Source organism: Manacus candei, unplaced genomic scaffold, assembly GCF_025592945.1.
Source record: "Manacus candei isolate 608988 ecotype Guabito, Panama unplaced genomic scaffold, ASM2559294v1 h1tg000059l, whole genome shotgun sequence".
NCBI lineage: Eukaryota > Metazoa > Chordata > Aves > Passeriformes > Pipridae > Manacus > Manacus candei.
The window spans coordinates 3341917-3358720 of record NW_026138107.1 but is presented as its reverse complement, the minus strand read 5'-3'; the positions used below and the strand labels follow the sequence as shown (position 1 = coordinate 3358720).

The window sequence follows — 16804 nt, the reverse complement described above, 5'->3', positions numbered from 1 at the left end:
TCTACCATAACTTCCAAACTCATCTGATAAGCTGGTTCCTGACATGAATTATGGAAAACATTTAAAATGACAGCAAGATAATGTGACTTGAATTTTGCTTCCTCCACCTAATATATCAGAATTCAATCTTTCTTACATCTGTATATTAGTCCATGTAGGGCTGTGTTCCAGGTTATAGTCTGAGTGTACAGTACAATCCAAGACTAATATAAGTATGCAGCAAGCAGCTAGGAATAAAGAACATGTGATATGCATGGGTAGTGTTTGGCAGAACAAGTCTAATCCACCTCTGTGAGAAGAGGAAGATGTTGCAAGTCAAATTTTTTTTGATAGAACATGAGAAAGTAGACCATGAACACAAAAAATAGCCAAAATCTCTCGAAAAGATACATTGGCGGGATAGTTATTTTAGGATGGGATGAACAAAAGCAGCAGTTTATTCTTGTCTTACACAGATGGCACAACATACAGAACCAGCACAAATAACTTACAAAATCTCATACACCATGCTTCCTCTTGAATAGCTTCTATTAAGTTACAACACCATAACGAATCAGGTATTTAGTTACGACAGATCTCCAGACATGAGTAGTCTCCCATTCAAGGAGTTATTATTTTTGTAAGCTACTTAGACAAACATCATTTTTTACATGTTTAATACAGTACAGTATCCTTAACAGAGTTCAAGATATTCACAATGAGAATTGAATACTTTATAAAACAGCAGAATTTCTCATCTCAGTACAGGTCTACATTCGCTCCTGCCTTGTCTGGTTTAAAATGAGTTACAAGTCGCCTTTACTCAACTTTCCAAGCTAAACATTGCTTCAAATGGAAAAAAAAAAAGAAAAAATCAAATCTATTTACAGGGTATTTTAGATTTGATAAAAGTGTCTTTCTTCCCTCCTCTGTTGCTTCCCCCCCATCCCCCAGCAACAACTGCATTTAGCTGGTAGAAATATTAACCCTCAAGCTGCTACAGAAACTCAAAAGAAAAAAAAATTAAGAAAAAATTGATGACGACTTGTTGGATGCAAAATGAAAGATGATCACAGCCCAGCTTTAATTCAGAAAGATGGAACTACTATCTCCTAATGTTGTATTTTGTTTCCATTGGAGACAGATGAGTCCTGTCATCTGATTTTTAGACACAATGTACTACTTATGGGCCAATACACAGAACCTCCATCTCTCGTTAATTACAAGCTATCCCACTCTCATGCAATCACTTTCAGTATAGTTCTTTCCTTACTAGAAATTGTAACAACTCTGGTTGTGTGATACCGAACTTAAACTCTCCCAGTCTCCATCGGATCAAACGGTATCCCCTTATCTATCCTTATCCACGGTCCCAGTGACATTGCTGGGTTGACTCAGAAGAAGACTTTTGCTCTGTGAATGCACTTCAAACCCCTCTGAAGCCTGTGGGCATCTTTCCTTTCACTTGGTGGCTTTGGATTAGCTCTGCTTGGATGTGGCTGGCAAACTCTAGCCCTTAAGCAGTTAATCAACTTTCTAAAGAAATAATCAAAAAAGATTCCTCTCCTTTATACATACAATACGCAATATTTTTACATTGAGCATCATCATAAAAAGCATGTTTATGTTATTTTGAAAATGTATTTTTACAGAAATCTATAAACACTGTTGTATCAAACACATTCTCAAAAACTGGAGAAAATACTGACACAAAACCTGGAAGAACCTCAATGGAATTCTTCCAGTACTATTTGTCTACTTGCATATTTCATATTTCAGTGTCCTTTCCTGCAAACATAGTTTGGCCATATGAGAACAGGTAAAGTAGACAACAAATCCCCAATAGTTTTTAATAGGACCTAAGTCTGTTGTTTAATGAAAGTAGTTTGACATTCAATGTATGTTTGTGTTTTTTTTTAACCTGGCATGCCCATCCTGCTACCTTTACTCACATTGAGCAATACCTTAATTCCCAAAGAGTCTCATTTACTTCAATGGGACTACACATGACAAAATGACGGATGGAAAAATACTGAAAATGGTTTTCCACTTTTAAAATCCTTCTTATGTCAACAACTAACATCATTATCTTCTTCTTTATATATATTGTAATTGAAAATGAAGCAGGACTAATATTTGCAAACAATTCTGTATCAGAAATTAGTGTTTGAACACAATTTGAACACAAACCATAGGAAATAATCTGCTTATAGTTGTGCTATAGTTCTGACAACCTAAAAACCTATCTGGTGTGACCAAGACTAACTTTCACAGGTCTAAATACTTTACTTGTATATTTGTTATAGTTACACTTGCTATTTCCTCAGCCTGACACAGTTTAAGTTTAAATAGACTTGTGTCATGCTGATATGAAATCAGAATGTTATTTTCCCTTACCACCACCACCAATTTTCAGTACAATCAGTAATGTACATTAATCTAATCTAAGTGAAAAGCACTTTCCAAGTACTTTGTCTACATAATACTTGAGAAATTATAATGTGAGCTTGATTTCCTATTCTGCAAAAGTTTTAAAAATGCTTTAAATTTGTATATTGGTACTGACTGTAATGACATTAATTACAATTCAGGAAGTTAAACAGCAGAATAAGATTTTGTTCTCTGTCTCACTATTTTTTAATTCTTTAATGAAACAAACAAAAAGAAACAGCTTTTCTTTAAGTACTATTGAATGATTAAAAAATAATTGGTGAAAAGTCATTGACTGTAATATCCTGTGTTTTACCTCAGCTCAACAGAATTGTTTTTCTATGGCTTGAAATGTTTAAAGTGTAATCCTACCTAGAGGAAAAAAATACAAGCCATATCAAACACCAAATTCTAGCTATACTGTAACATGTACAGTCACCCGTAAAGGAGCCCTTTTAACAAAAAAATGTTTGTTAACTTACTCAACAATTTGAAGAATGAATCTATTTTGGTCACTGTAATAAAACAAACTATATAAATACATATTAAAAAATCCAAGTGTAAATAATGATGTAGTATTTCCACACATAAAAAACCTAGTTGCACGTGCGGTGATATGTAAAACAAAATGTTGAAAACCTCTTCATTCTTTGGGATGATCAAAGTATAAATAACCAAAACTTACAAACAGTAATTAAAGTTTCATAAAAGAAGGATTTGGTGGAGGAGCAGAAGGAATTCCCCTCCTACTCACCTTCATTCCCCATGGCTTTTATAAATTCATCCCCTTATCAATAAGCCATAGGTGGGTTTTTCAAAGCTAGTGCTATATTATAATGAGGTTATCTTCTTCTATATAACAGTAATAATAAAGTTTCCAGTGACTTTTTCATAAAATATAGTCTGTTCCTATTGAAGTTCATAGTGCTTCAGAAGTTACAGCCTATTTAAACTCTAGAATAATATGAATCTGATCCCATTATGCTAAAGTCTAATGATACAGAAATTCTGTTATTTACTGTGAAAATTTAGTTACCTTCTGTTCTGATAATTCAATTCAGTTTTATTTCAACCCCCCCACCCAAAAAAAAAAAAAAGTCTTGTAATTAAAAGCTAGTAATTATACATAGCAAAGAAAAAAAATTGCTCCTTGCCTATGGAAATATATATAGTTTTAAAAGTTCCAATCCCTCTCTAAGCTGCTAACCATCACATAACATATGCCATTTGGCAATTTGTCTCCTAGGATATTCGCAAATTTCTTTCCAGTGCTCTCCACCTGTTCCTTCTACTGAAGATCCCAAAGTTAACCGGCCAATGACCTCATTCCTTGACCCCCTATCTGAATCTAAAACCAGAAATTCAATGCTGATATCATCAAGGCCCTCGCAAGGAATATCAAAGACAAACAATTCATTGAACACTGCGTTGGGGGTGCACTTCTTCACATGGGTTTTCTTTTTAGAAATTCTCTTCTTAGCGTGGTATAGGTTCACTTTGACATAAGGGTCTGAAATGAAAAGAAAGAGCACACGTGAGATATTGAAGAGTGCTGTTTAGAAATTCTTCCATCCAATTAATGGTAAATTCCATAACTATCCACTGTAATTACATCGCAATGAGTAGATGTTTCAAGCTATGAAAGATGATTCATCTCATCCAATCTTTTTGTTTACAGCTGAATTACCCCTTCGATGTCCCTTTACAGTCACCAAAGATATGACCAAGACAGCCAGTGAAGTTTAGACTGTGATCAAATGCAGGTGTCTCCTTTATGAGATAAATCCAGTTCCATAGTCCTTTAACCCTTACAGCATCTCTACTACCTGCAAAGGTAGTCTGAAAGTGCACAAATTTCCGAGGGACTCTGAAGAATATGTATCATTACATATTTATGTGTAACAGAAATCTGCTTTACACACATTTTACCATCAGTGATAACAAGACTCATGCAAAGAAAAGCCTCAAAAAGAAGAGAATAAACTTTTGCTGAGAGAATGGAAAAATGGATGTAATATTTCTGCTGTGGTTCTACCAAAGTCAATCAGTTTGATTAAATTGCTGCCACAGATTGTTATTGAACAAATTTGACACAAAACCTTAAATGCAATGGTATGTCTGTTGTTAAGATATGTATTTGACTTTATATTTGTACTCTACTATTATTGAATAAGGGAAAGGAAAATGTCCATTTTTTTCAGCTGTCAAACAACTGTGAGTGTTTATGTTCCCTATAATTATTCAATTATTGTGAGATTCCCTCGTTATTGTCTTCAACAATGGCCATATTTCTTCTTTCAGAGGAATTCTATAGAACATTTTAAAAACCGTTGCTTTCAAGTACCTTGGCATTTATTCAGTGCAAATGTGGGCCTGTTTCCAGGTTCTCATGGTGCAGTGATGTAGTACAAAATCTTTCCTATTGGACTCAGTCAAAGAAGATATTCTTTGTAAACGATTACCCAGTTAATTATCAAGAATAGTTGAACACTTTTTTAGAAAAAGTAATATTAAAACTCACCTGTATTTACAAATGTTATGTCAGAGTTATCAGACTGAAATAGTTAGATGATTAAAAGGTATTTTTTTCTTTGAACTTGAAGCAGTCTACCAGGAGTGGGGTATAACACAATACCTCTTCACTTTCATACTCCATCACCATAATAAACATATCAGAAATAAAGCTTCATGTGATGAAAATGTTCATTGGTTTTGAAATTAATATGTGTCCCACAAACATTAAAAATATCAAAATCAATATTCATCAGATGATTCACACTATTTTTCATTTCTTTTTAAAGGACATTTTCTGACTGCTGTCTCTGACCAGGTACTAGATAAGTTCCAGAGTGTTCCACTTGATTTCATTAGGTCTGTTTGGAGACCTCAACACGAGTGACCAAGGAAATCAAGGAGATTGTGAAAATGGAACAGCTTCTGAGTAAAAACAAAAAAATCCCTCTTTCTAAGGAGGTTAAATTATGCAATTGTTTGGTCTATCCCATAGAAACACTATTTCATCCTCTTCTTTGTCCAAGATTAATGTTGGGATGAGGGGAAAGTTACAGAGGAAATAATAACTGTCCTGAGTGCAGTATACTGCTGACACCCAAATATCTTATGAACCTGGCCTTATGGATGAAGAAAACAATGAGGAACTGCCTAAATGAAGTAGTTGTCCAGGTAGAAATACTGTAGAAATACTGTAGAAATACTAAATTTCCATTATGGTTAGCAAGGCTCCACTGAGGGAAGCAGAAAGAGCAAAAAAATTTATAGCTTTACTGGTAAGATGTGCAGTAAACAAATGTGTAGTTTGGATATTCTGTGGGGTCCAGGTGGCTGTTGTGAGCAGGTTTTTTTAATCAATCTGTTTTCCTACCTGTATAAACCTTAGCCAGGCTTGGTCTGTTGAGATCAGCTTGCTGTCGCACTGCCTTCATGAAACCTCCAACCTCTCATGTGACTTTGGGATGGATTGTTAAAAGTACGTATGCTCTCTTTTAATGGAGTAGGTTGTTGGGCTCCATTTATATCCTTTCTCCTTCTGATATGTGAACAAAATTGAGATCAGAAGGAGGATTTAAATGGAGCCTGAGGGGAGTTATCTATGGTTTTGTTGCATTAGATTCAGAATAGGTTGATTTTCTAGATAAATTAGAGTATTTCTTGATATGGGAAATAGAAAAACTGTATTATTGGCTGTAGTAATTACTATGCAGTGTTTCCCAAAACTACTTCATCTTCTGCTTCTTTCAAACAATCCTGTGAAATGAGAGACTATCAGTTGTATAAAGAATCAGCAGTAGATGTGCTACAGTAGTCCTTTGTTGTCTACTGTTGTTTTTGTGTGTTAGTCTTATCCTTATATATTTAACATTAAATTTTATACTGTTATTATGTTATCTAGACTTACTGTGTATCTAAATGCAATTCTAGAATTGGCTTCAAAGGAGGTTCCTCTGAATGAGAAATGGCATAAGTCAAGGAGGAGAGAGGGTAAAACCTGATCCATCTTAGTGCACCCTAAGTTTGGATCATGATAAAGCATGGGTGTTGTGTTACAGCCTGCTTCCAACACTGGCATAGTTCACCTTTTCACCTTGCCAAAGAAATGCTAGTGCTCAGTGTTCCAAACTCAACACAGATGTACTGGTTGCTTTTCTTGGTGCAAAGCTGAGATAAACCATATGATGATCTCATTCAATGCTGATCTTCCACAAATAAACTGATTTTTTTGTCATAAATAAAAGCTTTTAGTATCTGCAAACAACATCTCATACTAATGGCAGATGGATTCTGTTCAAGACAATCAAAAAACTCATTGGTTTCCACTGCTAACAGATGCCACCTTTTTTTGGTGTGATTGAAGAACAAATTTGTAAAATACATATCCTGAAAATAAAACGTTGACCTAGATATGAATAAAATGAATAGGTTGTAAATAATAGAAACACCATTTCTGCATTTATGGGATTTGAAATGCTGCATTTCAGCTGTCTTCTCTCATTCTCTTTTGTATTCTTAGGGCACATCCATTATTAAAACCATTACCTGATAATCCTGACACATCAGATTTAGGTAGATGCCTGGCTTTTAAAACAACAACAGTGAGTGTGTTTGTTGTAGACTGATAACAGAGAGACACCAGTAATTCTCCACGCCCAGATGACTTCTGAGGAAAGTAAAGAAAAGAAAAAAGAAATAAAACTATTTATAAGCAATTATATTGACAGAATTAAGAAGATTTATGAAATGTTACATAATGTATGCTCTAAAACTATGCAAAAGGATATAACATAGTGGATATAATTTCCCTCTACTTTAGTTATATAGCTTTTCTTATGATTGCTTATCAGACTGAACAAAAATAAATAATAAATAAATGAAAGTGTAGGTTTACATGGCATCATTAGCTTCAGAGGATAGAATTGGAATCCTACGTCCCGAGAAAAAAAATCTCAGTAAACAAAGAAATATCTTAACCAAAATAAAATTCCATATAGATGTATTGGAGAGGGGAAATCAAATGAAGGTAAATAAAAAATATTCAGTAAAACATTTTAACATGAATGATTCAAGCTGTTAGCTCCTGACACTCTCTAAAACAGTATAATGCACATTAAATGAAGGTGAGATCAAAGAATTTCTCTATGATTATTAGATTTGAATTAACAGTAATTTATTTCTCAGGAAGAAGGAAAACAAGAGAAACAAGTACTTTCTATACCAGAAAATCCAATAAGTTATCAACAAAAGACCAGTGATATAGTTATATTTGTTGCAATATAGTGATAGAATTGCAAAATAACAATATTAGTTATAGGTATGGTGCCTAGTAGACATTTATTTGATTTGGCGGTATGCTTGCTCTTTGAAAACAATCAAATTGAAAGTCAATACACATTTCACCTCCTTAGTAGAGATTAAGAGAAGTGTGTGTGATGCATGTGCATTTCTGTCTTGCAGCTGTGATGGCTGTAAATGATCCTTATATTTAGAAATGAGACAACAGGGTGTGAAATATTTTTATCCCAGTGAAGTCAGTAGGTTTTGCCATTGACTTCAGTAAGTTTTTGGCTTCTCCCTTGTGTCTTACTATCTTTAGCAAAGCTGCAGCTTGTGTCAAAATTCACAAGACAGAAGGTAGTAACAGCACCAAAGTGCAAGAACAGACTACTGCATCAACAGTATGGTCCCTAACAGGTTCCAATTCCAGTAACTAAAGACTACCTACATTCTTTAAGAATCTGCTACACAACCCATGTAGTAGAAATGAAAGATTTACATTGACTTCAGTAAAATTTAAGAAAGAATGACATCAAATAGAAAAGGGGAGGGAAGAGTAAGGGAATAATATACAAATATTTATATTCTTTCATTTAAAAGCAATTAAAAACAAATTGGTCTAGATTGAGGCCATTTGACCTGGCATAAATTGGTCCACTTAAACCTGCTGGACCAGCTGAATAAACAATTAGAGTTTAGGACATCAGCAATTTCTTGCAACATGCTCATTTTAATGTTTTTTTTGATTGCGTTTATGTAATGGCTTCCTCATACCGCCATTATGAAAGCATCTCCATGAATCACATGGTGAGCTTTTTCAGTTTTCTTTCTAAAATGGTGGCAGCATTACCCAAGAATCATAGCTAACACTAGCACAACATTCTTAAAGTTTAAATAAATAAGATGTTACCCTAACATTTCTTTTGATGATCTCTCTGTCCATGAGCAGCCTTCCTTCTGAGAGTTCAATTCCAGCGAGGGGAATGAGGACTTCTCCAATGACATCATCTCTGGAAAATCTGTCAAAGCTCAAGACCATGAAGTGAAGTGTTAGGTCTTGAATTTGGCTGTAGGGGATCCCATAAAACGTGAAAGTCTCATCGAAAGCTGGATCTAAGGTTTTTCTCAGCACTCTGGTTTTCACTTTGTGCTTTTTCTCAGGCAGGATTGTCATTTTGATGTAGGGATCAGAAGTCATTGACTGTTCATCCATTGCTGGCAGTCCACGAGCTTCTTTGATGTTCACTACAAATGCCTTTTTCTCAAAGTTGTACTCTAAGGAGAAAAAGAGAGTTCCTAGCTTGTCTTGTTTATCTTCAGATGACAGGGACGTGATGGATTTTAAACTATCGGGGGATACTGAATCTTTCTTCCTTTCTGCAAAGTGCTTAGGAGAAGCATTGTCAAGATCTGGAGAGCTCTGCGTTTTTGTGGTTGTTTTGGGGAAGTTGCCATTTAGATCTCTCTTCTCCAGGTCAAGATGGAGAGAATTCTTTGGCACTGCTGATTTGTTCTTGGCTTCACTTTTATCATCTGCCCCAAACTTCTTCTTGCTGTTGAGATTCTCAGGGTAAATATCAACCCCCTTCAGAACATGGACAAACTTATATGGAGGGGTCTTATTGGATTTGGAAGATTTGCGTTGGCAGCAGATCCAAGCAAATAGAGAGACAGAGAAGACAAGGCCAAACGCACTAAAGATCCCAACCACTGTAGGAATTTCATCTGCAAACCAAATAAATAGCAACAAGCACATAAGCAGTGATGCTTTGGACTCTGTGTGATATTTAATAAAGTACTAATTTAGCAAACCAGACTGACACGAGATGGTAACAGCAGCAGGATCGACAGACCGAAAGTGCTTTGCATGGTACATATTGCTCGCCACCTGCAGGCAAGAGAGTGTAGTCCCACACTAAGGAATGCTTGTTGTGCTAGTATTTTTCCACACAGAGAGTGTTAGGGAGGAAAATACTATTCCCATCCTAATAATAATCCCAGTTCACAATTTCTCGACTATCTCATGCCTCTGTGTGTGGTTTCTGAGTTTATATGTCTGTGAGCAATACCAGCTCTCAGAAGATTTCAGCTTTGAGTTTATGGAGCTTTGTTGGTTAGATAAAACATATTCTGAAATATGCATTACTTATAGATACATCATCTGTTTTTCATACTATTTCCTAGAATACTTTGTACACTCAATTAACTCATTTTTTATGGTCTGATCCCATAATTGCCTGGAGGTATCTCTTGAAAGAAGTGAGTTTAATTGGAGGTTATAGCACTCAACAGTTTCACTGGGATTTTCAATACTTTGCAGGAGGAAGTCTATCAAGAAAATTTAGAATAATTACATACCAAGTGTCTTTTCCAGATGGATGTGACATTAGGTAGTCACATGTGAGTTCAAAGCTGAAAAAAACCTGTTATATGTATCATTGATAACCATCAAGCTTTGCATTTAAGACACTATGAATCAAAGCTTATGGGGAGTTTACAGAAAGGGTCAGTACTTCTTAGGAGTATATAAGAGAAACATTAAAATACTAAATCTCTTCTACCTTAATATGAATCCTATCCTACAACTGAATAAAGAGAAACCTGAACAAGTCTTACAACCTCCATTGCCATGTGGATACATTGCTTACATATAGAGCATCATTAGTCCTTCAAAGCATGCATCGAAGGGTAAATGAGCACATCTAATTGGAAATCCAATTTTGCCCATAAGTAACATTACTAAATGAGTTTAAACCTCCCACAATGTAACAATCAGAGCTTAATCTTTATTCCCTGCAACAGTGGATGTCCAGTAGAATATTAATGGAATGACATTGTTTATGCATAAAGGCAATTATATAACAGTTGTGGTTCTCTCACAAATGATCATTCTGGATGAGTAAAGCAAAAGTATCCCCCCGTATATATCATTGAATCAGCTCCATCCAGGTAAAAGTTGGGCAGATAAATGCACTGCCACTATACCTTTGCTTTTTAGTGGGATGATTCAGAAAAAAAAAAATCCACAACAATACTATCAGAACAAAGTAGGACATAATGTTCCAGCACAGAAAGCATCAGACCTGGATATTAATTTCTTCTGACAACATTCGTGTCACTTTCCTTACACCTACGAGCTGTACCAGTCTATATCCTTAATTGTAAGAACTTACTGAAATGAATGAAAATCTTATACATAAATAAAAGTATTTTCCCTAAGTTAAACACATGACTCTGAGTTTCAGGAACTCCCTGGGCTTCAGAAATTTAAATATGCATGATATAAAAGTAGAAGGTTAAAAGTAATTGAAAACTAATCAGAATACTTTAATGGCTTTTAAGAATGATTTGCACATTTGCAATACTTCCTCATGAGATGATAGACTTTTTATAGTAATGGATATTATGTTCTACTTTAATTCTACAACTGCTGAAAGCAGTGGTAAAATCAATTTGATGTTTAAAATATTAATTATCTTTCTTAAATAAGTAATTAGAAAACCATGATGTCACAATTGTGGTTAAAAATATCGAGTGGGTGGAATAGGAAAGAATATAAAGTGGTAACTAAAATGCTTTTATATTCACAGCTAGTTACGTTGCAACCTGAATTTCTTGCAGTTTTCATAATGTTAACATTCAAGGTAGTGCATTAATAGGAAGCATCACCTATTGATTCTTGGGCAACTTATTATTCCAGTTATGTGATATAAATCTGGATTCTCTTCACTTAAGTCAGTGGAATGATCTTTGAATCAAACCACTGCTAGACCAAATATAATGTACACTAGAGTCAATATTTGCAAAGCAGAGTTCAGAAATGTTTCTACTTACTGTTTTTCTGAGTAAAGCAATTTATGTATGTATTTTATAATGCACTTATATGACTGTTTCTGAAACTTCTGGTATCACAGTACATCCAGCGCATAGAAATGACAAAACTGAAAAGTTCATTGTCATTTTGCTATTCTCGGTGCACCCAATGTGCTCAAGATGCAGTTGTTCAGCTAAAAACACTGAAATCCTGTATTTTCATCTTCCTAACAATGCTCTTTGCAAGACTGCCTTTCACTTTAACTAACGATTGACCTACAACAAGAAAAAGGAAGGAAGGACAATTATTCCAACAATGTCTCGAACAAAGATTTTCTGTGTGTCACAGGATGCACTTACATCATTTAACTCCGGAGGCATGCTACTTTAACCAAGACACGGAAAACAAATCTCTCTCATCCAAAAAATGCACCTGCAACAAACCTCTTTATCTCTTCCGGTACTTTACCGGGGGAAGGGGGGAATGGGTGAGGAGGAAGAAAGAGAGGGGAGAGAAAGAAAGAAAATTCACACAACTTCTGAGATGGAACAGAACTGGAGGGGGTGGGGTGGGGGGAACCAGGTTCCCCCCAAGAAGCTGCGTACTGGGAGGCACTGGGTAGCTCAGCGGAGGCTGCTCTTCTCCCGGGGAGGGGAAGAGCCCCCGTCCCCCAGTGAAGGGATCCGGGGCAGGGATGCACGGGATGCACTCACCGAACTGCTGGCGGGTGTCGGCGATCGGAGCCATGTTGGGGGCGTGCGATGCCCGCGGGTCCTGAGCCTCTGTCCGCGGGGCTTGGAGCCGCTGGTCGGGGTTTGGAGCCTCTGGCAAGGGGTCTGGAGCCGCTCTCCGCGGTGCTGAGCTGCTCCCCGGGGCTTGGAGCCGCTCTCCGCGGTGCTGGATTCGCTCTCCGCGGTGCTGGAGCCGCGGTCCAGGGGTGCGGGAGCCGCCTCCCCGGATGCCAAGCGAACTGCCCGGAGCACCAAACGCACTGCCCTGCTGTTACCCCGGCTCTCACAGCGCCCGAGTAACTGTCTTCCAGCTCAGTTAAAAAAAAAATAGTCTATATATTAAAGGAGGAAAAAACAACAACAACAAAAAAGCAAAAAACTCCCCAAAACCCAGAGACACGAGCAGTGGGGACAGTGGAGAAGAAGACTGTGAGGGGACTGGAGGAGAGAGGGGGAGGGGAACCTTCGGTCCTCCCCTTTGCACACTGATTTGCAACTCCCTTCCTGTTTTGGCTCTTCTGAGTAGCTCTGCTCCGAGACTGAAGACGTGGTTGAAACCCAAATTGACGCAATCCTGACGCTACAGGGCTGAAATCAGCACCTTTCCCGCCTCCCTCCACCCCCCCCCCCCCTTCCCCAGCCACCACACCCTCCCTCCCTTCTTTCATCTCTCTCTCTCTCTCTCTCTCTCTGTCTCTCTCCCTCCCTCCCACCCCCCCTCCCCTTTCTCAGGATTAAACACGCACTCATTGATTATTTTAACTGCCTTGCTGCAGGTTATGAGCTCCCCCCCTCCATCAGACAGACAGTGAAATGCTAATGTCTGTGATTCAGCACACCTTCTGAAATTTGTGGGTGTGCCTCTTGGGCTGGGGGAAAATCTATTTATTTGATTAATTATCAGTTGGACATGTTACAACAACATGAAAGAGATGCCAACATGAGATGGTCCAGACACCTGGGCTCCAACTTCAGGGCACACATTTTTCCTATGACTAATGTGATACACTTACTAAATTTGAGTCATGAAAACTCCGGATGTGACTTGTCCCTGTGCCTCCTCCCTGCTTCCTCCCACCATCCACCCCCACAAAAACATTCAATCCCCCACTTTGGAAATCCTCTTGACCTTCCTGCAGGTCTCGGAAAGAGATGATACTACCTAGGTACTTCTAGATTTTACTGGTTTAGCTGTCTGTCTCCCAGTGCAAACTGAGAGTATGATGGGGTGACAGGGGCAGTCTGGCAGGTAGGAGGAATGGGTGGGAACGGGATAAGAAAGCAGGGCTGCCTGTAACTGGAGTTGCTACAGCATATAATAACCCAAGCTACCTGGTGGTGAAACAGAGCTGCAAAAGCCATCACTTGGCATCTGACTTCTCCTGGATTCAAAAGGAAGAATAGCAGCCAAGTCTGGAGCCCAACTGCTAATTCTTCTGCATAAATGGGAAACAGGTGTTGTTGCTTTTCTAAATAACAAAATCCAGATGCAGGCATAGTCTGGCATAATCTTGCTCCATGATCGGCCAGTTGGAAACTAACATGTCTTGTCCCACTTTCAAGTAGTGAAGTCAGTGAAGCTCCCGGGGTTTTAAAAAATTAAACAGGAAGACCAGGGAATAATAGAACCACAGAATATCTTGAGTTAGAAGAAACCTACAAGGATCATCCAAGTCCAACTCCTGGCCCTGTGCAGGACAATCCCATGAGCCTGGGAGTATTGTCCAAACATTCCTTGAGCCCTGCCAGGTTTGGTGCTGTGACCACCCCCCTGGGGTGCCCAGCCACCCTCTGGGGGGAGAATCTTTTCCTAATATCCAACCTAAATCTGTCCTGACACAACTTCAGGCCATTCCCTCGGATCCTGTCACTGGTCTCCGCAGAGTGCCTGTCCCTCCTGTTCCCCTCCCCAGGAAGTTGTAACTGCAATGAGGTCTCCCCTCAGTCTCCTCTTCTCCAACTGAACACACCAAGTGTCCTCAGTGTCCTCACACGGTTTTCCCACAAGGCCCTTCACCATCTTTGTTGCCCTCCTTTGGACACTCTCTAATGGCTCAATATCTTTCTTACATTGTGGTGTCCCAAACTGCCCCAATATTTGAGGTGAGGCCACCCAAGGGCAGGGCAGAGCAGGACAATCCCCTCCCTGGCCCGGCTGGTGATGCTGGACCTGGTGCCCCCCAGGACAGAGTTGGCCTCTTGGTTGCTAGGGTACTGCTGACTCATGGCCACTGACCAGGACCCCCAGTCACTTTCCTAGCACTGCTTTCCAGCCTCTTATTCCCAATCTGTCCATACATCCAAGGTTGCCCCATCCCAGGTGCAGAATCTGGCACTTCCCGTTGTTGAACTTCATATGGTTGGTTAGAGATTGCTCATCTATTTCATTTGTCAAAGTGTCTTTGTAGGGCCTCTCTGCCTTTGAGGGAATTGACAACTCCCCCTAATTTAGTATCATCAGCAAACTTACTCAGTCTCCCTTCAAGTCGACACGGCAAGCTAGTGTCAAAACGCAGCTGAATGAAGTGCCTGAGAGTTCAGAATCTGTTGGTTAGTATTGTTTGTGCTTATCTGCTTCTGCTACACCTTCAGCAACTTAGTCTTGGTATGCACCTGCACAACCCTTTCAGGAACAGCCACATCCACTACCCTAATCTCCTTTATAGCTCATTCTGTTTAACAAAGCACAGAGAATAGCTAGCCACCACTGGTCCTCTTACCCGGTGTACAATGAACTCAGGAATGAGGACACTGTTGCTTGATCCTTTTTTTTTTTTTTTTTGCGTGTGTTTTGGCAGCAGAATTTGATTTGAAATATTTGGGTTTGCATACTGGCACCTATCCAAGTAATTCCAACACAAGCTTCTCTCTTCTTTTTAGCACTCTTCCTTCCCCCATCCTTGCTATCCACCTCCCTTTCTCTGCCCAAAACCCAACCTTTCTCTAAATGTACATCCATTGAAGGTAATTACATTTAATTTGAGACCACATTCCAGTTATATTAGCCTCCAGACATGACTGAAATAAACAAGATCCTGAAAAAAAATTTGAGGTTAATCATATTCAGCTGGAGGGTTAGATAACTGTAAGTTATTATGTCTGGACTTTAAAAACAAAGGACTGAGAATCAGTATATAGCACATCTTGGTGGTGTGTTTATCCTATTTGAGCTGGGATATGTTGAGCATATATATTATACTGAGAGTTGAATTATTGTTAATAATTTTTGAAGCTTTTTGTTTTTATTTTTGAATAAAACACAAGACTCCTCTGTTGAAATATACATAATTTATGTACCATGTGGAAATATAAAAATGATTGATTCAGGTTTTCTTCTCTTTTGTTTCTCATATGTCCCAAGGATATATAAAAAAGCTTTTGCACAATTTGTATGTCTTCATATAGTTCACAGAAATAATTTCCTTCAGCATTCAGTGTTTTCTTTTTTCTTTCAAGGACTCTGCTTCTGAAATGGGGAAGATAAATCTCTTTTTTTAAAAAAAAATTATTTTCCTTTTCAAAAAGTCATAATAGTTGATGCCAGATTTTATACATTAGTTAAGACTTGAATGCTACTGTGTGCTGGGCAAACATATAATAAAGGGATCTCACTTTCATGGCAGTTCTGTGCATTTGTATCACTTTAAAGCAACATACAAAAAAGTTTTGCAATACCAGGTCTCTGTCTTTAGAAACTTGGAGCTACCAAAACTGTGTATATACATAAGCATGTGCAAACATATATATAAAAGTATGAAGATGAGCTATTTTATCTCTGCATTACATTGGTCAGTGAAATAGAGAATAACCTTTTTTTTTCTTGCATCACTTGTGAACCTTCTGTATTTAATACACGACTCCACTTAATGGAACAGAGTGCTCACCACAGAAAACACTCGAGGAGGAGGTGGAGCGCTGAGCTGCTGACACATCTTGAGACAGACACACGTTTGCTCCCTGCGTTGTGCAAGCACCATCTAGTGTACGTCTCAGAGCCATCAGCGCCGGCTGACAAACGCACACCCGTGTAGGCAGCACAAGCACAAAGGTACGTACCCAGCTCGCTGCTGCTTCACTGCGCTTCCGACAAGTCGCCAGAGGGAAAAATAGTCATGTGTTTCTTAACCAATTAAATGGTTCTTTCAGTTCAGTCCCACACAACGGTAATGACTGCTTTTGTGGCTGTAAGTTCTTCACATTTCCCTCTGTTCTAAAAAAAAAAAAAAAATCCAGTATACTTCAGTAAAAGTTCACACAGTTAGCAACAGACTCTTCAGTACAAACTTGGACTGGGTACACTCACGGGTATTATTCCTTCACTTTTTCCAGCAAACAGTGATCTCAAAAAATTTTGGCTGAGAGACAGAACACTAAAAGGAGCTGGTTCAGATTTTACCCACACTGAATTGAAATGGATCAGTCTGAAAAAGATCAGTATGGGATCTGGCTGACTGTACCACAGGAAGACCTTCTGCGGTCTGAAAACCAGGTTACCTGTGCACTTGCATGGGCAGAACATCCTCCTGTTAGTCCAAGAGGGAATGTGGCTGCTTAGCGACAG

The 16804-nt window shown here is 38.4% G+C and overlaps 1 protein-coding gene across 2 annotated transcripts; it reads right to left on the bottom strand.

The window, feature by feature from the left end:
- Positions 1-387: 387 nt before the first annotated feature.
- On the bottom strand, positions 388-12810 carry SYT4 (synaptotagmin 4). 2 transcript variants are annotated; one of them, XM_051803728.1, is made up of 4 exons: positions 12226-12810; positions 8609-9423; positions 6964-7084; positions 388-3919 (listed from the first exon to the last, which is right to left on the bottom strand). In XM_051803728.1, the coding sequence occupies exons 1-4, from the start codon at positions 12257-12259 to the stop codon at positions 3612-3614; spliced, it is 1278 nt and encodes a 425-aa protein (XP_051659688.1). In that variant the 5' UTR covers positions 12260-12810; the 3' UTR covers positions 388-3611. The 2 variants fall into 2 exon arrangements, with proteins under 2 accessions (XP_051659688.1, XP_051659689.1); XM_051803729.1 differs by having other exon boundaries at positions 8615-9423.
- Between the last annotated feature and the right edge of the window lie 3994 nt (positions 12811-16804).

Coding starts and splice junctions, on each gene's coding strand:
- SYT4 (XM_051803728.1), bottom strand. CDS start 12,259: ATGGCTCCGATCGCCGACACCCGCCAGCAGTTCG. Junction 9,424..12,225: donor CGACACCCGCCAGCAGTTCG/GTGAGTGCATCC, acceptor TTTGGTTTGCAG/ATGAAATTCCTACAGTGGTT. Junction 3,920..6,963: donor TGATGTGTCAGGATTATCAG/GTAATGGTTTTA, acceptor TTTTCATTTCAG/ACCCTTATGTCAAAGTGAAC.